At 35.0% G+C, this 23,416-nt stretch overlaps 3 protein-coding genes across 5 annotated transcripts; 2 read left to right on the forward strand and 1 right to left on the reverse strand.

The window, feature by feature from the left end:
- Positions 1 to 5,356: 5,356 nt before the first annotated feature.
- Positions 5,357 to 7,012, reverse strand: mettl21a (methyltransferase 21A, HSPA lysine). Of its 3 annotated transcripts, XM_048182753.1 has the most exons (5): positions 6,786 to 7,012; positions 6,607 to 6,666; positions 6,311 to 6,475; positions 6,056 to 6,167; positions 5,357 to 5,975 (listed from the first exon to the last, which is right to left on the reverse strand). In XM_048182753.1, exons 3-5 carry the CDS (start codon positions 6,455 to 6,457, stop codon positions 5,578 to 5,580), a joined length of 657 nt encoding a protein of 218 aa, XP_048038710.1. In that variant the 5' UTR covers positions 6,458 to 6,475; positions 6,607 to 6,666; positions 6,786 to 7,012; the 3' UTR covers positions 5,357 to 5,577. The 3 variants fall into 3 exon arrangements, with proteins under 3 accessions (XP_048038710.1, XP_048038711.1, XP_048038709.1); XM_048182754.1 differs by lacking the exon at positions 6,786 to 7,012 and having other exon boundaries at positions 6,311 to 6,466; positions 6,607 to 6,770; XM_048182752.1 differs by lacking the exon at positions 6,786 to 7,012 and having other exon boundaries at positions 6,607 to 6,770.
- Positions 7,013 to 7,961: 949 nt separating this feature from the next.
- Positions 7,962 to 9,612, forward strand: LOC125262828. The gene is made up of 3 exons (XM_048181692.1): positions 7,962 to 8,256; positions 8,450 to 8,752; positions 8,885 to 9,612. Exons 1-3 carry the CDS (start codon positions 7,968 to 7,970, stop codon positions 9,007 to 9,009), a joined length of 717 nt encoding a protein of 238 aa, XP_048037649.1. The 5' UTR covers positions 7,962 to 7,967; the 3' UTR covers positions 9,010 to 9,612.
- A 1,842-nt stretch (positions 9,613 to 11,454) lies between these two features.
- Positions 11,455 to 16,853, forward strand: LOC125262643 (CD48 antigen-like). Its single transcript, XM_048181468.1, has 4 exons — positions 11,455 to 11,602; positions 11,890 to 12,210; positions 12,450 to 12,743; positions 16,521 to 16,853. Exons 1-4 carry the CDS (start codon positions 11,455 to 11,457, stop codon positions 16,682 to 16,684), a joined length of 927 nt encoding a protein of 308 aa, XP_048037425.1. The 3' UTR covers positions 16,685 to 16,853.
- Positions 16,854 to 23,416: the final 6,563 nt, after the last annotated feature.

A 23,416-nucleotide genomic window follows, 5' to 3' on the forward strand; every position in this document is an offset into this window, starting at 1 on the left:
AACGGTTTGTTTTCTGACAGTTTTACAGCAGAGCCCGTATTTGCCTCTGAGACCATAACATTTATGATGGTCATTGATCGAGCAAATAATAAATAATGTGAGGTGACACGGGCGCACTTCCTCCTTGAGTTGTTTCAAAGGAGATGAAGCGTGTGTTTGACCTCACTGCTACAGTCCACATGCCCCATGATGATATCAAATTCCCTGATTCAATTTTATAAGGATTTGATAACACAAATACTACATCAAAAACATTTGAACTTAATTGAAGTAATTAAATCTTCAAAAGCTGTTCTAAAAATCATGTAACCCACACTGGAAATTAGATATCGCATATGTTTCTACTTTGTATAAACAATCTGATTAAGTCAAAATGGACTTCCTCACACATTAGACATGTATCCCCAAATATTATGATTAAGAAATATGGCAAACACTTAGCTATTTTTGGCATAAAGCACGATGTACTGCATTGATTTTCCATTCCTCAGCGTTTCTGTGTTCTTTGAAAGAGTGTCAGAGAGTGTATTTATTTATTTTGGTGTTTAAGCATATGCTGCCTTTGGGTGTGGTGTTCAATGTTTCATAACCATGGATTGCAGTCGTGCACTGTGTAGTTGTGGTTTGTCCAGAGTCAATGACTGTTTACGGTGATGCCACTTCATTTAAAGCTACAGAGGAAAGAACAACTAGGAAGGAGCCACAGGGAAATTTGCTGATAGGAATTTCCTGGCAATTTTTAGTATCTAAAGAGCTTATATACATTTACATTATGCATTTGACAGATTCTTTAATTCAAAATAATTGTTCGCTTCCCAGCGAACGAAAATATGTTCTAAGAGCGTTTTGCTAATGTTCCCATTAAGTTAAAAAACGTTATGTTCTCAAAAATGTCTCTTGCAATCTCATGGCTACTTTGTATGAATATGTACGATATTCATATGATCTGCTTATGCCCCACTGATGGTTAGCTTTAGGGGTGGAGCTTAATTCTTACTTTTTTCTAAATCTTGTATGTTTGCGTAAAAATAACATTGCATGAATTCATTCGAAATCTCCACATTGTAAAATAGTTCAAGTCGGAATGACACGGAAGTTGCGATAGTCTTTTCTTCCCTATTGTGATGCAAGTGAAACAGCTTCACGAACAAGAAAAAATGTAGGGCGGGGCTTGATTTTGTCTATTGGAATTTGATTGGATGGTTGTGGTTTGCTATTGGTCGATCTTATTTAGTGACAGGTTGTCCCGCCCTCGCACCAGTAAACGTGTCATCAGAGAAGAGAGGGGAAGTTATTTTGATTAAAGGGGTGGTTGACTATGATTTCACTTTAGTTAGTGTGTAATGTTGCTATTTGAGCATAAACAACATCTGCAAAGTTACGACGCTCAAAGTTCAATGGAAAGGGAGATATTTTCTTTTTACAGAAATCATTTTTAAGGACAACAACAAACAAAACTACAACAAGCTTCTTCCTGGGATGGTGACATCACTAACCCTAAAATTTACATAAACCCCGCCCCCGGGAACACAATTGGTCCGTTACGTTATCGTCACGGACCAATTGTGGCATGAAGGTGTTTTGCAGCTGGAGTGAACTTTTCATGAAAGTTCGCTTTGGCAAGCCATTTCGAGCTTCCAAAAAGAACACAATATAAACTTCATTTTGGCCTGATTTTGTTCAAAATAACATCACATCAGCTCGTTCTTCGATTTCGTTTGAAGTATATCGGGGGCTTGAGTCTCTCAAAGTACCTGAGATCCAGCGCAAGTTGTATGACTTGGTTCTTGCAGTGCCGTTGAAGTAATCTTCTAGAGTAAATGTCCTCTGGGATTCAGTTTTATCCTCTGAGAGTGAGAGGCAGTCGGATAAATAGATAGATAGCGGGCCAGGAGCAGCAGCTAATTTGCATTTAAAGGGACACTCACAAAAACAGCATGTTTTTGCTCACACCCAAATAGAGGCAAAGTTGACAAGCTATTATAAATGATCTGTGGGGTATTTTGAGCTGAAACTTCACAGACACATTCTTTGGACACCACATATTACAGTACAGTCCAAAAGTTTGGAACCACTAAGATTTTTAATGTTTTTAAAAGAAGTTTCGTCTGCTCACCAAGGCTTATTTAATTAAAAATACAGTAAAAAAACAGTAATATTGTGAAATATTATTACAATTTAAAATAACTGTTTTCTATTTGAATATATTTCACAAAGTAATTTATTCCTGTGATGCAAAGCGGAATTTTCAGCATCATTACTCCAGTCTTCAGTCACATGATCCTTCAGAAATCATTCTAATATGCTGATCTGCTGCTCAAGAAACGTTTAATGTGTACAGTTGTACAAAATATTTGTGTACAATATTTTTTTTCAGGATTATTTGATGAATAGAAAAAAAGAAAGTTCAAAAGAACAGTGTTTATCTGAAATCTAATCTTTTGTAACATTATAAATGTCTTTACTGCCACTTTTGATTGATTTAATGCATCCTTGCTGAATAAAAGTATTCATTTCTTTACTTTCTTTTCAAAAAAATAAAAATAAAAATTCTTACTGACCCCGAACTTTTGAACGGTAGTGTATAATGCTACAGAAGCTTTGTATTTCAGATAAATGCTGTTCTTTTGAACTTTCTATTCATCAAGGAATCCTGAAAAAAAAAGTACACAACTGTTTTCAACATTGAAAATAATCATAAATGTTTATTGAGCAGCAAATCAGCATATTAGAATGATTTCTGAAGGATCATGTGACACTGAAGACTGGAGTAACGATGCTGAAAATTCAGCTTTGCATCACAGGAATAAATGACTTTGTCAAATATATTTAAATAGTACACAATATTACGTTTTTTTACTGTATTTTTAATTAAATAAATGTAGCCTTGGTGAGCAGACGAAACTTCTTTTAAAAACATTAAAAATCTTAGTGGTTCCAAACTTTTGGACTGTACTGTACATCTTGTGAAAAGGGGCATAATAGGACCCTTTCAAGATTATAAGGGCACATGAATTTAAAAATGATGTGCACGGCTAAATCATTTATAATAAACTGCAGTAGTCCTTAAAAATAAGAAGTGTCAATATTGATTCAAGAGTGACTACGTTTTCTCATGAGATTGTGATGGAAAACCTACTGCATTTTATCATTCATCAAAATGAAAGCAACTACAAATAATTTAGTGAATTATATATCAAGGGATGAAATCAAAGTTACTGTTAATGATGAAACCACATTCAGTTTTTTATAACAACAGAATTCAAGATAATATAACATATAAGATAACATAAGATTACCAAGGGCAATGTGCTCTTTTCCACTATCAAGGGCTGTAAAACATGACAGAGATTTCACACAAGATTTTTACTGTAAAGAAGTGAAAGGTCACATCCATGTGTTCAAGACAGGCGCTTACTGTAATTACAGTGCTAATTTTGCTATTAACGAGTCTTAGTACCAGGATGACTTCAGTTTTGACCAATCAGGGCTAGACATTCTGATGCCACTGACGTCAGAGAAAGGCTCCAGCAATAAAGGGTCCGACAAGATGTGATGTCACAGAAAACAGCAGGAAACCGTAAAAGGCTGTGGGTCATTTTTAGCCTGTTTACAACCGTTCTCGGAAATAGATCTTTAAATTTGTGGCACAAATAAACTGTGGCAGTGATTTGGAAAAAAAAGCTAATTATGACATTTTACAAAATATCTTATATTTGCGACTTAGAAAGCTGGAGGAAACTGGAGTATGTTTTCTTCCGTATCGGCGGATCTTCAGAAATCATTTAACAGCAGACAACAAGGGTTTAAAAGCCTGTTAAAAGCTCAACAAATATCATAGTGTCTTCTTTATTGACTGCACTCAGGTGGAACTATCTGTCTCATCTGCCACAAAGCAGACTTCCTCTGCAAACAAATACACACACACTCACTTAAATTCGATCCGACCTAATGCAGCATGGGCCGTGGTGCATTAAAACATCCTCTTACAGGTGTGGCACGTACAAAATTGTGTCGCTTTTTAACAGGTGATGTGCGTTAACGACATTCTAGCGGCATCAGGAATGATGTCACAATGCTTTGTGATGCTTTGCGTCCAGTAATGACTTATAAAAAAAAAAAAAACATTGTTATTCCGTGACACACTAATGAATCATAGCACTTACGAGTCTCCAAGAGCACAGATATACTTCGGAAACATAAAAGACACCTGCAATAGCAGAGTTGCAAATCTTTTACAAATTCTCAAATTATTGAATAGTGTGTAAATATCCCAGAGCCTGAAGACTGGGAAAGTCTTTTCTGGAGTTTTTGATTCACTTGACAGGATGTGGGTTATCTGTTATAAAACTGGAAACATGTTTATCCAAGATAAGGGTCAGTTTGATGATAAGTATCTGGGGTTTAATGCATCAAAAGTGTAACTAACATAAAACTAGGTTTGGCCCTCTACGTCCTAAACCACCATAACAAATTACTGTTGCTGAGTTTGAATATTCACAAACATTATTTTAACAAATGTTTGCATGGTATTTGTTTAAGCATCAGATTATTATTATTATTATTATCTCATATTTAAGTTATATATTTATATTTACATTTAAATGGTTAATGATAATAATAGTAATAATAATAATAATAATAATAATTAAATAACAATAATAATTATTATTATAATGGATATGTTTTTGATTGTATATACAAAACATAGCAATAGTTAATAATAAAAAGTATTATATTAATTATTATAATAAATATATTTTGGATTGTGTATTGAAAGCAACAACAGTTACAATAATTATTGTATTTATTAATAATAATGTATTTATTTATTATAAACAAATTAATTATGTGTAATTAATAATAATAGCTAATAATATTAACTTTAATAATAATGCATATATTTTGGATTCTATATAAAAAGCAATAGTAGTTATAATTGTAATAATAATAATAATAATATAAAAACAATAATAACAATTAATTCTATTTAAATAAAAATCATTTTAAATCAGTTAATAATAAATAAGTTAATATTAAATTAAAAAAATAACATATTTTGGATTCTATATAGAAAAAAACAACTACATTAAATTTTAAATAATATTAACTTTTTATATTTTGGATTCTATACAGAAAACATAATTCAATAATACTAATAATATTATTATTATTATTAGTTCTATTTAAATAGTAATAATAATGTTTAATTATATTAATTATAATAATATATTTTGGATTGTATATAGAAAACAACTAAAGTTAATAATTACTATTATGACTATCCATCTCATTTGCAACCCAAGAACTCACTTTTAAAAACCAATCTAGTAAAAATAAAGAAAAAAAGAGATGCTGCAGGCAAAACAGGTGTCTGTATTAAAATAAGGCCTGATTATTATTCCAGTCCTGTATAGCAGCGCCACCTGCTGCCCAAGCAGTGACCTGCATAAAACCAATCAATCACCATGGCCCATTTAATATTGTCATTTAATCATCTTCAGTATGTTTTATAAAGCTTAAATGTTTTGAATTACAAACAAGAATCTCTACCTAAGGGTTTCTCAATACCAGATCTTACAGTTCGGTGTTGGTCTTCTTCTTCACGGCTTTGTAAATGTGAATGTCCCTTTGAGAGTCATAATGGACCTCTTGCACAGAGAACCTCTGCCGTAGCTCCATCAGGAACCGCTCATCTCGCTCATATCGGATCCGACAGGACAACAACACCACTGTGTTCTCTGTGCTCAGGTGTTCAAGAGTCTGCAGGAGGGCGGGAAACGTCTCCTCCAGGTAAACAATGTCAGCTCCCAGTATGAGATCAAAGCTGCCTGGGGGATACAGATCTAGATTCTCACCCCAGGTAAGTTCAGATACCTGTACCGCCTCCTGCTGGCTGGGAGGAATGTTTTCACGCACATTGGCAGTCAGAAATTCCAAGGCAGTTTCTCGGTCTGTAATTGTCACATTGGCTCCTGCAAGAACAGAATATTACCAACTAAAATAATTCAGAAAGAAGAAATGTACAGACAAAGAAAGTATAATTCATTCTTACCAAGCAGAGCAGCTACAATGCCCACCAAACCTGTGCCAGCTCCAAGCTCAATAGCTCTCTTTCCTTTCAGATCCACGTTTCCCATCTCCAGGAACATGCAAAGCACCACAGCCTGGGATAAACAGGGATGGACAAATGAATCATGGCTGAAGAAATAAACACTTGTGACAGTTCATGGATCAAATATCTGCAACCTTTCTTTTACCAGCCCAGATGTGTAAACACTAGACCCCAGAGCAGATGATTTGAACTTACTGCATCCCAGACCACAGCAGCGACACCCAATCGCTTCCAGTCCTGGCTGAGTCTGATCCTGTGATTGGCCAGATTAAATTCAGCTGAAGTCTGGTGAAGCTTTGACAGAGCAGGCAGCACATTCTCATCATAGGGCACCAAAGCCATCCTGAGCTGCTAAAATGCCTGAAAAGTCATTTTAGCATTTGATTTTGCTAATTACTTTTATTATAAAATAAAAGTTCATTATATAGAATACAAGTGAAATCTAATTTGAATGTTATGTTTGATTGTAGTGTGCATAATGTATACTGTACCTATTTGCAAATCCAGCGAGTTGACAGTTCCTTATTCTGTAACGTTTTAAAATGGTTTGCCTATTTGTCAAGAACAGAGAAAAATCTAATACAGACTGTTAGTAAACAAGACAGATTCAGCATGGTCTCTTCAGCGATCTGTTGTTCGACCGCTGTTACAGCGGACAGTCGTGACTCACCTGCGCCACCTGATGTTTAGGCGTGTAACTGCTAGTGGTGTTTTGTTCAGCGAGGAATATTCTCATATTTTAGTTCGCTCTAGTCTACGAGTAAATAGCATTAGAGTGAAATGAAGGAGAATAAGGTTGTCTTATTCTTATCTTTCACTAAACGAGGTGCGTTTTTCAAAATAAATCAAATGGGGTTGCTTCTATATTATATATTGTTTTTTGTTACTCCTGCTGTGTCGACCGGTGGGCGTGGCTGGAAGAATCTGGGCATCGCGAGAGTCTGTCGAACGTTGTTTGCTTGGACTAATTGAGAATGATGAGCACCTGTTTTGTCCTTTATAAAAAGGAAGCGTGCGAGAGTGTAGGAGAGGCCTTTTGTTTTTTTTGGAGTGTTGTGATTTTTCTTCTGTTTAGCTTGTTTGATTTTTGTTCTGTTTGTTTATTTTGCCTTGGCTGTTTCTTTGTATTTGGTTCTGTCTGACATTTTAACATCTTGTGTCAGACAGAAATTGGGGTTATTTTTGTAAGTTATTTTCTGTTTTATATATTTTTCTATTTATGTTAATAAACACTCTTGTTTCACCCGTACCAACCTACTAGTCCTCCTTTTATTTGTCGCGGCTTGAGCCGGTCGTGACAGTTGTTATTTGACTAAATTGTAGGGGTTTGTTTGATTTATTGAGAGTTTGTTAATCAGGCCTGATGCAAAAATTGAGGCAATGAGATCCAGGCAGACAAGCAATGATTATGTCAGAGATCATATTTGAATAAGGAATATTAATTTATAATATTCCTTATTAATTTATAATATTAATTTATGCTTAATATTAATTTATTAAGTAAAAATTATAGCGACAAACAAATGAATCAAGTAAATAATCGCTTATAATAAAATCCAGAGTATTGTATCTAATAGATGAAGATGAAGATCAGATTATAGAGAAAGAAAGAACAAAATTAATATATTTGGAGAATGAAATGAGAGATAGAAGAGAAGAAGCAGAAGCAGCCAGAAGTAGAAGACGCAGAAGAGATGCGAGAAGCAAAAAGAGCAAAGAGACTCTTCCTGACTCTTCCAAGCTTTATAATGGTAGTGAATGGAGGGGGTCCAATTTTGAAGCCAAAAAACATGCATCCATCCATCCATCGTAAAAGTACTCCACACAGCTCCAGGGGGTAATAGTGTCAGTGATGGAGGGAGATTCTGTCACCCTACACATTAATATTCGTCATATACCAAGATATTATATGCGTTATATAGAGTGGTTTGGGCCTGAAAATAACCATTTAGTTAGAGTCATTCGGCTTGAAAAGAAGACGGATGAAATTATATATCATGAAGATGACATGTTCAGCGACAGACTACAGATCGACAATCAGACTGGATCTTTGACCATCAGGAACATCAGAACCACAGACTCTGGACTTTATCGAATGAACAGTCATGTCTCAAGAGAATTATTCAATGTTACTGTTTATGGTGAGTAGTTGAATTTAATGTGTTCATTCCTCACCATGTTTTAACAATCATTTGAAATGTCCAATATGTTAAAAAATCTTAATTGACATCAGGCCACAGATACTGTGATACAGAGCTTAAATTAATTTATTTACCCCAGAATATTTCTATATATAGTAACTTTATTTTCATTTTTTTCTCTCATGTTTTGCAGCTCGCCTTCCCATTCCTGTCATCACCAGAGATTCTTCATGTTCTTCATCATCATCAGGATCATCATCAGTGTTCAAATGTGTCCTTCTGTGTTCCGTGTTCAAAGTGAGTCATGTGACTCTCTCCTGGTACAAAGGAAACAGTTTATTGTCCAGCATCAGTGTGTCTGATCTCAGCAGCAGCATCTCTCTACACCTGGAGGTGGAAAATCAGGATAACAACACCTACAGCTGTGTGATCAACAATTCATTCATTGACCAGACTGAACATCTGGACATCAGTCAACTCTGTCAGACATATGCAGGTACATCATAGGGGATGTTAATAATTTAAAGAAAACTCATCAAAAACATAGTTTTTCTTTCTTTTGCAATGCTGTTGGTGAGTTTATCATTTAGTTGCAGTTTCTAAATAAAACCTCTTTTTCTGTCCTCAGACCACATACACTGTTACAGTTTTTCTGAAACTGTGATTCGATTGGTCATCTCTGCTGTGGTGGGCGTGGCTACTGTTGCTATAGTGGTTTATGACATCAGATCCAGAAGAGCTGAAAAGAAGTGAAGAACATCACAGTCAGTCTCTGAATGATGATCCGTATACGTTTTCACATCTCAGGATTCCAAAATGTTCTAAATGATTCCTTAGCAAATTGATCTGAATCAAAATGATCCTTATCCATTAAATAACCAGAAAAGTCATTGAAATCCATCTGTCAAGAAGAGCGGGAACCCTGTTAGATGCCGAAGTCTTAATCAGCTTTTGCACTGCAAATTGTGATTTCTTTTTTTCATATAAAGAATATTGCGTTGCACATCTCTCTTCTTCAAAGACAATTGAAGTCTAAAGCATGGTCTTGAATAATATTAAAGAATATTAAAGATTCATGTTGTAATTGGCTTGTTCAGTGAGGGCTGAATGGAGCCAGTTTGAACTGAACATCAGGAGCTGAAGGTTGTTTCTTTGAATCCCAGTAGATTGTTGAAGGGTTTCCTGGAGATCATTTTACAATCTCAAATGCTATAAATAAGCTATATGTAAAAAAATCTGTATTAGTGTGAATGAAAAATAAAAAATATGAATCAGTCCAGGTGGAGTACACTTTTTACCAGCTCTACAGGAAGCTGGGACAAGTGGCAAAAATGTTTAGTTTGCGTGAAATGCAGTGACAGTCTGTGAATTTTAAGCTGTAGCTATACTGACTGGAGAGTTCATCACTGGCAAAGTGACAAAAGAAGAAAAAACAAAAAGCTGGACACCCAGATACCCAGCTAACAGAATTTTGTTTTAAGAACGTTCTCTAAATATTCAGTGTTGGTTCTGGGAACATTAAAAACATCCAGTTTTCTTGAGATTACAGGAAAGTTTTTATAAGGTATGATGTTCCGCAAACGTTCTTTCAACTTAATTTTGATTTAAAATTCTACATTCTAGGAACATTGATTTGTAACATTTCAAGAACATGAAAACATCCAGTTTCCTTAATGTGAATGTTATTTAAAGGTTAGTATGATGTTCCTGAAATGTTCTTTCAATCATTCACCTGCTGTGAACAAACACTGAAAGAAAGAGAAATAAAAACACAAACTACAACTTTCTTCAGCCACAGCCTTAGATGAACTGAAGATAAAAGACATTAAATCTCTGAAGATCTGATTAAACAACTCCACAAACAACATTACCAGCTTCACTTATTACTGACCAGACTTACTTTATTTCTGTCACACGTCTACAGAAGATCTTATTGAGAATTAACAGAAGTTTAGATGTTTCGTTTGAGGTCACCATCATGGAGATTGGTAGTTGCTTTAGTTGAGCTTTTGACCTTTTTGATCTTGAGATTTTTTTTTTTTTTTGTAGAGATATAAAAATATCAGTATTCTTCAAAAAATAAGTTGAAAAATGGGGGCAAAAGCAAAATTGTTGCGTTCATAATTTTGTTCTGTGTATATATTGGTCTGAAAAAGACAGTCAGACATGGAGAAAATGTGCCAGTGGAACCCAAAGTAAACATGAAGTTGAATGTGAAATGAGATACCAGAAAAAAAATGACCACAGTAACCAGTGACCACAACTTTTCATAACTACAAGTTCAAATGATCTCTTTCACTTGAAATAAAGCAGAGAAGACGTCTAAGTTTTGATAAGTTTGGTGTCATCTAAAGCAGAGGTCTTCAACCCACTGTCCTGCAGAGTTTAGCTCCAACCCTAATTAAAAACACCTGAACCAGCTAATCAAGCTCTTCTGGATATCTTGAAAGGTTGGAAATCAATTTTGCAGGAGGATCAGGGTTGAAGACCTCTGGGGTAGAGTGTGGTTATTTTATGGTATTGTTTGTATGGTGTTTTCTTGATATGCTACAGTGAATGTCTATAAATGTCTCTTCGATGTGCTTGTGTGGGCGAGGGCTAGGGGGGCCCATACAATTGTTTTGCAAATGGGCCCGGGACTGACTTGCAACACCAGACACATCGATGTGTTAAGAAATACCACAGGTTGTGTTGTTTTTAACACATCCGTTTCAAGAGTGTGGTAATATTCTCAATAAAAGTGAAATTTAAAATGAGGAACAACTGTTTAAAGAGGCCTGAAGATTAGAGAAGTTCTCACACAGAGTGAAAAGTTTCTTCATTACTCAATGTTTTGTTATCCAAACTGTTAAGATATTAAAACTATTTGAGATTAATGACACATTTCTGTTGCATTATAGATCATCTTCTCAGATTTGTCAAGTGTTTTTAATTCATTTGTTTGAAAAAATGTTTCGCACATCCATTTTATTCTGTTTGTGGCATCTGATTGGTAAGTTAAACGATTTATGGCTTAAGGTTTAGTACAAATTTACATTAATTGGTATTTAATGGTGTGTTTCTGAAACAGATGGAATTGATGATCACACTGATGATCCTGATATACACAGAAATATACACCATATAGAGTGGAGGTTTGGACCTGAAAGTACCATAATAGCTGATTGGTTTACTGAAATTACCTATCATTATAAGCAGATGTTTGGAGACAGCCTACAAATGGAGAGTCAAACTGGATCTTTGACCATCAGGGACATCAGAACCAGAGACTCTGGAATTTATCAACTAGACATCATATACACCCCTTTCAAGCAAATTACAGTGTTATTCAATGTCACTGCTTATGGTGAGTATGATTTAATGTGCCTTGTCCTCCCCAAGACAATTCTTTTTAAATGACAAACCCTTATTAAATACAATAAAAAATTATTTAAATCCAACTTCATATAGTTTTTTTTTCTTCTTTCCACAAAATAAATGGCATTAAAATCATGGTTATTGTTTTTATCTCATACTATTAAAAATAGTTTTGTTTTGTTTGTGGCATCTGGGTAGTAAGTTAAACACTTTTTTACAGCATCATATTCAGTAGTGTTTTTTAAATCTTGTTTTCTGTGTTTTGTTCTAATACAGATGAAATGAAGTCAGTTTCAGTGACTGCGGGAGAGTCTGTCACTCTACACACTGATGTTCCCGTTATACACCCACATGATATACGTTATATACAGTGGAGCTTTGATCCTAAAAATACTCTTATAGACATTCATTTTGATGAGGGGACACCTAAGATAAGATATTATCATGATGAGATATTCAGAGACAGATTACAGATTGACAATCAAACTGGATCTCTGATCATCAGGAACATCAGAACCACAGACTCTGGGTTGTATGACCTACAGATCATCAGACTTGTAAAGTCATTGGCAGTATTATTTAACATTACTGTCTATGGTAAGTGTGTGAATTTAATTGGCATGTCATCATCAATTCACGTTCTGTGTTGACGTCTCCCACGTGTGATTAAAAGAATATAAATCAACAGCAGGCCAAATATACTGTTTATTTATCTCTATTTGTTTCTATTCTTTTATAATTATTTATAAGGTAAAGAATTATATGTTTTGTCCTCTCAACTGAAAGTCTTAAAAAGCTCAAATGAAGTAACATTATTAATTTCACTTTATTCCAAGCTCGTCTGCCCATACCTGTTTTTATCAGAGACTGTCCCTCTTCATCAACATCAGGATCATCATCAAATTGTTCATTGCTGTGTTCAGCTGTGAATGTGAGTCATGTGACTCTTTCCTGGTACAAAGGAAACAGTTTATTGTCCAGCATCAGTGTGTCTGATCTCAGCATCAGTCTCTCTCTACCTCTGGAGGTGGAATATCAGGATAAAAACACCTACAGCTGTGTGATCAACAATCCCATCAGAAACCGGACCAAACATCTCAACATCACTCAACTCTGTCACACATGTCCAGGTATGTCAGCAGCAGTGATTTTTTTTTAATTGTTATTTTTAATCATTTAGCAGCAGGGCCGGGTCTAGGGGGGGGCTAGGGGGGCTAGGGGGGGCATTGCCCCCCCAGAATTTCCTTGTGCCCCCCCAGAAATGTGCAGCCAACAATAAAAATGAATAGGCATACATAAACATTAAAAACGTCTTATCTATTGAATAAGGATCGCCCACTTTATTCACAGAAAATAAGTGAATATTATGCTTATAATGATATTTAATCTCACAAAAATGGACTTAAAATCCAAAAACATGCAAACTGGGAAGTAACGAACATTAATCAGAAAATACGTCAGTGTACACCTAATCTTCAAGCAAGTAGCCTAAAAAATATCACGATGAGGATCACATCTGCATCAGCCGAACATATTTTCTGCATGCTGAGATAGCTGTCAGCGAACATTTCCTCAGTAATTTCGTTAACAATGAATAATTCGTACATTATGTCCAGGGGCGATGCTAGGGGTGGGCTAAAGGGGCTGGAGCCCTGAATCTTTCAGGTTTGAGGTTTCTGTGCTGTGTGTTTTAAAGAGAAGTGTGCACATTTACTCACACGATCAGCTGGTGATCTGTGTGATCAAAATAAAAGCACAAGGCTTTATCTTAGAAATTAGTACAAAAGTTTTGTAATTTCCCTGTTGTGTAAAGTAACTAATAAAAATTGTAATTTATTTTAGAGAGCATTTGTTACAATACTGTCATATGAATAATTATATAGACCTAAAACATTATTATATTATTGTAATAATTGTTTGGCATCCTAAAATACAATGTAGACTGAGACTCTATATCACAACAAAAAAGATGTTTGAGCCTTCTTTCATTAACAGGTACAATGCTGTTTCTTTGGTCAATTTGCACTCTGTACATGGGTTGAAGCTCTCAGTTTTGAGCTTCCAGAGTACACCAGATTGATGCATTTAACCTTAAAATATACAAAAATTTCTTCCGGGGGACATGCCCCCGGACCCCCCTAGATGAGTTAAACCAAACATAGTTTTACTAATTCCAGTGGGAAATAATGTACATTTTATTAACTTTTACCAAGAATACTACAAAAAAGCCCCTTTCATGTCAGTAAATTAAAATGTCATTGGACAAATGTAGATTTTGGCTAAGCCACGAAAGTTTACAATGTCTATTATGTCCATAAATAATTCACATAGCCTACTAAGCAATAGCCAGTACAAATTAGGCTATAGCCTATAATTTGTTAGCCACAAGACGATTCTTGATGAATCAAAAAAACAGTTACAATAAGTTAGCTATGAATATTAGCCTAGAAAATGCTGCCCTACCAAAATTTGTGATTGCCCCCCCAGTCCAGCAAGCCTAGTACCGGGCCTGTTTAGCAGACACTTTTATTCAAAGTGACATACAGTTGAGCATATGTCATACAGATTCACATTAATGATTCTACAGCAGAAGATCAGCTTTTACAATATAATTAATGATGGACGATTTCAAAACACTACCTCATGAAGCTCCGAAGCTTTATGAGTCTTTTGTTTCGAATCAGTGATTCGGAGCATGTATCAAACTGCCAAAGTCACGTGATTTCAGTAATCACGGCTTCATTACGTCATCACTGTTTCGAAACGTTTCAAAACCGTTCGAAATTTCAATGGTTCCTTGGTAGAGGGCGATGATAAAGTGAACCTACACTGTAAAAAAAAATCCCGTTGTTTCTACGGAAAAATACCGGCAGCTGTGGTTACCAGAACAATACTGTAAAAATGACATCAAACCGTAAACATACTTACGGAGTTACATGTGAATTTTACATTTTAAATCTGTTAAATTTACGGTAAAATAATGTATTTCATTAACTGATATAATGTTAATTTACTAACCTAATGAAGTACTAATATCTGTTTTGTACCTTTATAATACACTGACAGTCACCAAACACAGTGGTGATAAGAGTCACATGATGAATCAAAGTTCATCACAAGCAGCTTTTCCACAAGCTGAGAAGCACAATACTAATATATAGAAGGTGCACACAGTGTCATTCACACACACACTAAACACCATCATGGTAACATGCATGAAATTTTAAAAATGCAATAAACATTAATTTAACAACATTAGATGTAACATAAAACCCTAATGTACATAACTGATTAGAAAAAAATGAGAAAAACTAAGAAGAAACAGAGTTATTTCAATGAAAATATATCAAATGTGAAGTATCACGCAGGGAATTGTGGGAATGTCAATATACGGTTTTTCACTGTAAATTTTACAATGAATTGTTATTTTTCACTTCCAAAAACTGTGAATTTAACGGTATTTTACCGTAAAATTACATTAAATGTACCATTAGATCTATTACAGTTATTCACTGTATATAGTACGGAAACTTTCTGTAAACCAATCAACAGTTTTTCACCGCAGCATTTTTACAGTCTTTTACTGTTAAAATCACGGTCATTTTTTACAGTGTATGAATCATGCAGATTCACTGAGAACTGCTGAACAAGTGTCTATGGGTTTTACCTGATCTCTGATCTGTTTTATACATTTATAGATGTTTTAATTAGACATTAGAATAATTATAATGAACAATGGTAGTAATCTCTTATTTGCCTGTTTTGCTTGATCCATGGACCAGAGAAACAAGCCCTGAAAATTGATAAAAGAACACATATTATACAGACACTATATATTTAATCTTATTAGATGATTAGTTAATTTACTTTCAATAAAACTTCTGTAATACATTTGTAAAAGGTGTTTTCATGCATGTTTGGCCTGAGTTTTGTTGCGTTTGCACTGTTCTGACCACCGTTTCAAAGCCTTGACACATTTGCTTCAACTGCTTCAGTGTTTTGCGAAGCCTCGATCTGCCCATCACTAAATATAATCCAAAAGATTTCTTAAAAATTGTTCTTTTACACATAGACAGATATCAAGAATCTGTGTATGAATCTCAACGACGGTGACAAGCAACATATTTTGATCAACAGATCAACTCTGGACATTAGAAATCAAGCTACTAGCCATGGAGGAATTTTGATTGGTGGCTCCTAGAATGCACTGCAACACGGTCACCACTGTTGAGATTCATACACTGATTCTAGATGTCTGTGTGTCTAAATGAAAAAGATTTTTTTTTTTTTTTTTTTTAGAGAAACTTTCAAGAAATCCTTTGGGTTATATTGATAAAGCTGATCTTCTGCTGTAGAATCACAGTGCTGCTGTAATCAATAATGTAAATCTAACTCAGAGATTGAGCTCTAAATGAGTTCAGCTCAAATTACAATTATGTGAAAACATAACCAACACCTGATCATTTTTTAATATTTCTTGTTTGGTTGTTATAACATCCCAAGCAAAGTCTAATATTAAAAAGTCAAGGGTCAAGAGCTCAATTAAAGCATACCCTGATCTCTGTGATGGTGTCTTAAAAATTGTGATTTTCTCCTTTGGTGATTCTGCTTGTTATCATCAGGTGTCTTCAATAATGCTCAATCATCACTCAATTAATCACTTAATTATCTTATTAACTTTAACACTGCTTCAGTGGGTGAAATTAAAATATGGCAGGACTTTCTGACCCCTGGACTATACACCTCTGGTCCTGGTTTAGTGGAAATATACAGCTTATCAAGCTTGACTGAATACAGCTGTCCACGTCTTTATAATTAATTTGATTTTGCTTTCATTTGAGATGTTGTTCGTAAGTTTGTCATCGTGTAGGTGCAGTTTCTCAATAAAACCTCTTTTCTGTCCTCAGACTCTGTCCAGTGTTGTGGTTTCACTGAAGCTGTGATTCGATTGGTCATCTCTGCTGTGGTGGGCGTGGCTGCTGTTGCCATAGTGGTTTATGACATCAGATCCATAAGAGCTGAAAAGAAGCAGAGAACATCAGAGTCAGTCTCTGAAATAATAAACTATTGATCTTGTTTGGAGTAAAATTAGCTTGTAAGCCAGTGATGCTCAAGTTGTTCTTTTGAGTTGGTTCTTCTCAACTGGAGATCATTTTATATGCCCAAATGCTGTAAAGAAGCTGTATCTGTTAGGACTCAGATTTGATATCTCCTTTTGGTTTCTTTTCTCTTGTTTTGTTTCCGTCTCTTCCACGTTCGACCGTGCTTAGCAGATCGTATTCTGCAAGTTTCCCTCTGGACGTTGCCAGCGTGTTTTGTGTTTCTATAGCCTCTTTTCCCATTACTTTAAGTTTGGGATCCCTGTTTAGGGAAGAAAAATTGTTGAATTTTGTTGAATAAAGTCTTTCTTTCACAAAATGCATTCTCAGCACTTCATAACAGTAAGGTTAAACTACTGTAGTCACACAGACTATTTTAACAATGTCTTTACTCCCTTTCTGGGCCTTAAAAGTGGCAGAGGTGTAAAGTCCAGGGGTCAGAAAGTAAAAGTCTTATATTATAATACCATATAAGACAATATTTTTATTCCACCCACTAAAGCAGTGTTAAAGTTAATGAGATAAATAAGTGATTAATTGAGTGATGATTGAGCATTATTGAAGACACCTGATGATAACAAGCAGAATCACCAAAGGAAAAAAATCACAATGTTTAAGACACCATCATGGAGATTAGGGTTTGCTTTAGTTGAGCTCTTGACCCTTGCCTTTTTAATGTTAGAGTTTGTTTGGGTTGTTATAACTGAGTAATAAAAGCCAAACAAGCAAAGAGAAAAGATGATCAGGTGTTGGTTATGTTTTCACATAATTGTACTTTTATCTGAGTTCATTTAGAGCCCAATCTCTGAGTTAGATTTACATTATTGATTACAGCAGCACTGTGGTTCTACTGCAGAAGATCAATCTTTTTCAATACAAAAGGTCAATCATCACTCAATTAATCACTTAATTATCTCATTAACTTTAACACCGCTTCTGTGGGTGGAATAAAAATATGGCAGGACTTTTACTTTCTGACTCCTGGACTATACACCTCTGCTCAACATTAAGTGCAGGTGCAAAAGTGATATTGATTCAATGCGGTTAACATTGACACATTAACAATGATTTAACATTATTTTGATCATTGCTTGCTATCTGGGCAGTGACTACAACTACAAGTTAGTTGTAAATTTGTTGGCTCAAAATGTGCAAGCCACACATTATCTCTTGCACTTAGAAAACATTTTGTCTGTGAAATAAGGCAGGTTTGACATGTTTCAACCAAAGAGGTTCACCTGAAAGCTAGCCATTAGCATTTACATTAATCTCAATGACATTCTTTATAAAACTGCACTGTTAGACCTTGCTGTAGAAAAACAGCCAAATTCTGAGAGTAACAAACCATTTTCCATTAAAACAATAATATACTGTAGAAAACAATGCATTCTGGGTAATATTTGTCATTTTTGAGAAAATAACCTACATGAATATACTGTGAGTTAACATCGCTCAAAGTCGACACTCAGAGGCTGTGTTCCAAATCACACCCTATACCCTCATTCACTATTCCCTACATTAGTTCACTAATATAGTCCACTTGACAGAGTGAATGAAATGAAGTGAGTGAATTCAGACACTGATGAACACCTGATTAGCAGAATCACTGAAGCACAGAGAAACAAGACCAGAAAAAAGAGAAGAGACGAGCAGAAACACAAAAACTACAACTGACTTGTGTGTGAAACCAGTTCACAAACCAGACTTTATTTTATTGACTTTATTTCTGTCATTCATCTACAGAAGTTTAATGCTCATGTTTGTTTCATTTGAAGTCACCATAAGAGTGATTGGTGTTTCTGTCTGTCGTCTTTGATTGCTGTGACAGTGTGTTTGTCAAACACATTTGCAATAGCAAAGAAAGAGGGAATGAGATCAGATGATGATTTTTAGCTCTCGGTGGTTTTATCATTGTGAAATAACCTGAATAGCATTGATGTCATCGGAATGAAATGATTGTGCTGTTTAATACATTTAAATAATAAATTCTGCTTTGGTTTTTTAGCCCACATAATTTCATACTGTACTTCTGGAAACCGTTAGAAATCACAAACAACAAGCAGAGAACAATGACAAATACAGATATAAGCAATCAGCGTATGAATCTCAACAATGGTGACAAAATATTCATACAATCAGATCAAATCTGGACATCACATAAAGCTACTAAAACACAGAACAAAAACAACAGCAAAAAAATTAAAGCAAATAGTTAGAATTAAAGAAAACAATAGGACTATTCATCTGCATAATTTATTCATGCTGTGATACATGCTGGGAGTTTTGTTCTATTGTTCCCAGCATGCATTGCGGCATGACACTTTTGATTGTCACCATTGTTGAGATTCTTGTGCTAATTCTTGAAGTCTTTGTGTCATCCTAGAATCTTTAGAAATTTAGTGTTGTTACCTTGTTTTAAATATCTAAAAGAATGCTTTTGTTTTTACTCAAGTAAAACAAGAGTTTTTGCTTATATATGTTTTCGTTTAAAATCTTCGTGTGTGTGTTCAACCTAAGGTGGATAGGCATGCACGAGGCGAGTGTTCTGTAAAAGAATACATGCATTTGCATGCGCGTAGCCTTTCTTTACAAAGTGACATCGCCAACTACTTGTCTGATACAGCATTTTTGATAACGTAATCTGTAAAAAGAAAAAACTTCCGTTTTTAGTACATAGTTGTCATGGAAACATGCCTTTGGTGTTAGTTTTTCTCTTGCTGCTGAAATTGTGTTAGCTGTGGCAAAAATAATGAGGGAAAAGGTGATGTTGACAACTTGATGATAAAGAGGTTGTCATCATCTAGTGGTCTAATATTATGCAGAGTGTTTTTTTATCATGTAGATGTAATGCAGTTAATTTCAACTTAATAATAGTCTGTTATATAATGCATTGTGGCATGAAGCATGTCACCATTGTTGAGATTGATACGTCTATGTAAGAGGTCCATGGTTGGAAAGAATTCAAGAAATTTTGCAGCGGTCAATCAGAAGCTTTCACCTGCACATCCACTGAAGCTAAGAAGGGTTGATCTCTATATGGATGGAAAACCTCCTGAGAGATTGGGTATCTGTGGGAAGAGGTGTTAGAGAGGCCAGTGGGTCCTAATGCCCCAGTGCAGTTGCAATAAGCTGTACTGTATAAAGGGTGTCACCCTGGTGTAAAATAGTCCCTACATCACATACCCCAAAAGTTCACAATACATTATTCAAACATATGTTCAGAAATAAAAATTTGCTCTGTTGTACGTATAAACCCTCTGCGTTCTACTCGCACCCGCTCTGGGGTGCGTTTCCCGAACAACGATGTAACTCGCTGCTGAACTACCATAGTACAATGCATCGTTGAACAAATCAACAAGCTAGTCACGACTGTTTCCCGAAACCGTATTGTCGCAAACTTGTTCAACCATGCTGGTGAATGACGTCTTTAAATGAATCCATTTGAGATCAAATTAATGTTAGAATTTCTGCTATAAATTACAGACATGGCGTTAGAGGACTAATTCTCATTTTCCTCAGATATTTTGCTTTATTTCTAGATTAATGCTAGAACGTAGAACACGTTCTAGACGTACTAGAACACGTATGCACATGCGCGCTCTCCAAAAACAGTATTTTAGATCTCTTGACAAACTAAAATATATAAATGACATTTGTATATATTCGAAATACAAGATATACATTATACTTGATGTCAGCTTGCTTATTTTGCTCAAGATAAGGATTTATTAAGTCCACATGTCATAAAAACAGGAAATTATGCTTCCAACCACACAAGTTTGTGATGCAGTTTGCGAATGTTCGTTTGAAAGATGGTTTCGGGAAACACCAAATCGTTGAACTGTAAGTAATGACAGAACTTGCGATGTTAGTTGGCTAACGATGCTTTTGGGAAACGCACCCCAGCATGGGAGGCGGCAGAGGTGTCCAGGGGTCAGAAAGTAAAAGCCCTGCCATATTTTTTATTCCTCCCATTGAAGCGGTGTTAAAGTTAATGAGATAATTAAGTGATAAATTGAGTGATGATTGAGCATTATTGAAGACACCTGATGATAACAAGCAGAATCACCAAAGGAGAAAATCACAATTTTTAAGACACCATCGTGGAGATGAGGGTTTGCTTTAGTTGGGCTCTTGACCCTTGACTTTTTTATATTAGATTTTGTTTGGTCTGTTAATTGAGTTGTAACAGCCAGACAAGCAAAGAGAAAAGATGATCAGGTGTTGGTTATGTTTTCACATAACTGTACTTTTAACTGAACTCATTTAGAGCTCAATCTCTGAGTTAGATTTACATTATTGATTACAGCAGCACTGTGATTCTACAGCAAGAGATCAGCTTTATCAATATAATCTGAGGGATTTTGCAAAAGGTGTTTTAAAAATTTTATGCATTTTTTAGAAAGATGAAAATATGGAGAGACTTCTTACTGTTTAATGTTCTATTACGTGAAAGTTTGTGTTTTTTGGAGATTACCATTGTGGTGAAGTGTTGAGCTTGTGTTTGTGTCGTGTTCATAGTCCAGGGCCCTCATTTATCAATGGCGCGTACGGACAGATTTGTGCGTAGTGAGTGCGTAAGAACAGTTTCACGCAAAGTGTGGGATTCACCAACTTGTACTTAAACGTAGAAATGTGTGTAAATATAAGCACACCTCTGAGCATGCTTACGCAGATAATCTAGTGGTAGAATAGTGACACTACACACAAAAATCATTTAAGAGTGTCACAGTATGCATTAAGCAATCCACATGTCCTGTGTTTCCTTTATTTATAAAACACTCAATTTATCAATTGTCTAGTTTTACACACAGTGCGTAATTGGTGTCACTGTAAAAAAAATAAAAATAAATTATGGTTAAGTAAATAATGCAGAAAAACAAAACAAAAAAACAAAACAAAAACAAATGCAAGTTATTTAGTAGTACTCAATTTAAGCTTATAGAAATTACAGTGTAAACATCAACATTATAAAATTAAGTTAAACTACTCAACTTTTCTGATACTGGTGTTCCCATCATGCACTGGGCCTTGAATAATTAATGAGGTCAATATTTTGCTGTTTTCCAGCTATTTTTACACTGTTTTATCATTGCTTTTGTGGTTAGGTTTAGTAACTTAACATTTTGTGACATTTGGAGCTCATTTTCTACTCAAAATGCCACAATCACACTCAAAAATGTTCCATCGAATGTTACCGTCATTGTGTGTTGTGTACCAAGTATTGAGGTCTCTGTGTTCAACTATAGCATTACTTTTAATGTGTAGATATGATGTCTACACAATATCGTTCATATTATCTGCTTAGATGTTTCTAAGTAAAAGCATACACATCAACAGCATGGTTTCATTCAGTGTTATATTGTTTTGTGTAAAATATATTGCAAGAGAGTTTTAAACTAAATAGAAATTACTCAACTTTTTACTGATAAAGTTACTTATAATTTTACTTATCTTAGCTAAGTAGAATAACTTAAACCCGTATTTGAAATTTACTTAAATAGTTTATGTGTGCAAAAACATTGTAAAAATTAAGTAAACTTTATCTTTATTTTATATTATCTTGCATTATTAGAAGACTTTGCAAACAATGCACTCCAGAGAGCACGTTTTCCAAGATCATGCTGATCTGCTTGGCAAGAGCTCTCTTTGCTATTATTGCGGTGAGGAAAAAACACAATCACGTGACTTTTAAAGGGAAGTTTTGTCACCATATATGGTTCATTGGAGGCGTTTCCGAATGCTAATGACCTTGAACGAGAACGAGCATGGCACTTACGCACATGTGGGATTTATCAATAATGATTGCTTACTCATGTGCGTAAGAACTGTGTGCGCACGTTTGATAAATGCAGATTTTCTTGTACTTAGGCACATTCTAAATTTCACTCGTTGGACAAAATATAGAACCTTTTCTACGCACTGTTGATAAATGAGGGCCCAGGTTTCAATGATCTGAACTTAATCTGTTTCAGAAAACTTTTTTTTTAAAACCATGATTAACTATTCTGGATTAAGGCCTATTCTGGCTTAATTTAAACTCTGTCCGGGAAACCGCCCCAATGTAATATTAAAAAGTCAAGGGTCAAGAGCCCAACTAAAGCAAACCCTGATCTCCATCAACTTTTTTCTTACAAGAAAGTTTGCAGTATAAAGATAGCAGTAGTTATGACACATAATATTTTTTAAAAACATGACACAAAGACCATATTATAACAGCAAATGTTCAAATTTGTGTATAGAGACATTTCACAATTTTCCCTTTAAATAACCTAAAATGTCATTCGAGTTGCTGCTTGTTTTAAATGAGAAATTTCACAAGAAACAGACTACACCCAAAATAAGTGTGAAAGTTACGCGCTTAACCACAAACAAGTCATCAGCAGTTTACGGGGGAGACACATTAACAACAAGAAGACTATCATCTAGTCTAATATTGGCATTTTTTTATAATGCTTATTCACTGATACGAGTCAATCAAAATGTCAAAAGAGTCATTAAAGGGATAGTTCACCCAAAAATGACAATTTTGTCATTACTTACTGACCCTCAAGTTGTTCCAAACCTTTATGAGTTTCTGTCTATGGTTGAACACAAAAGAAGATATTTTGAAGAATGCTGGTAACCAGACAGTTGCAGCAGTCATTGACCCCCATAGTATTTTTTTCCTGCTATGGAAGTCAGTGTGTTTTGCTGATAGCATG

This window comes from Megalobrama amblycephala, linkage group LG2 (assembly GCF_018812025.1).
Source record: "Megalobrama amblycephala isolate DHTTF-2021 linkage group LG2, ASM1881202v1, whole genome shotgun sequence".
Lineage (NCBI taxonomy): Eukaryota > Metazoa > Chordata > Actinopteri > Cypriniformes > Xenocyprididae > Megalobrama > Megalobrama amblycephala.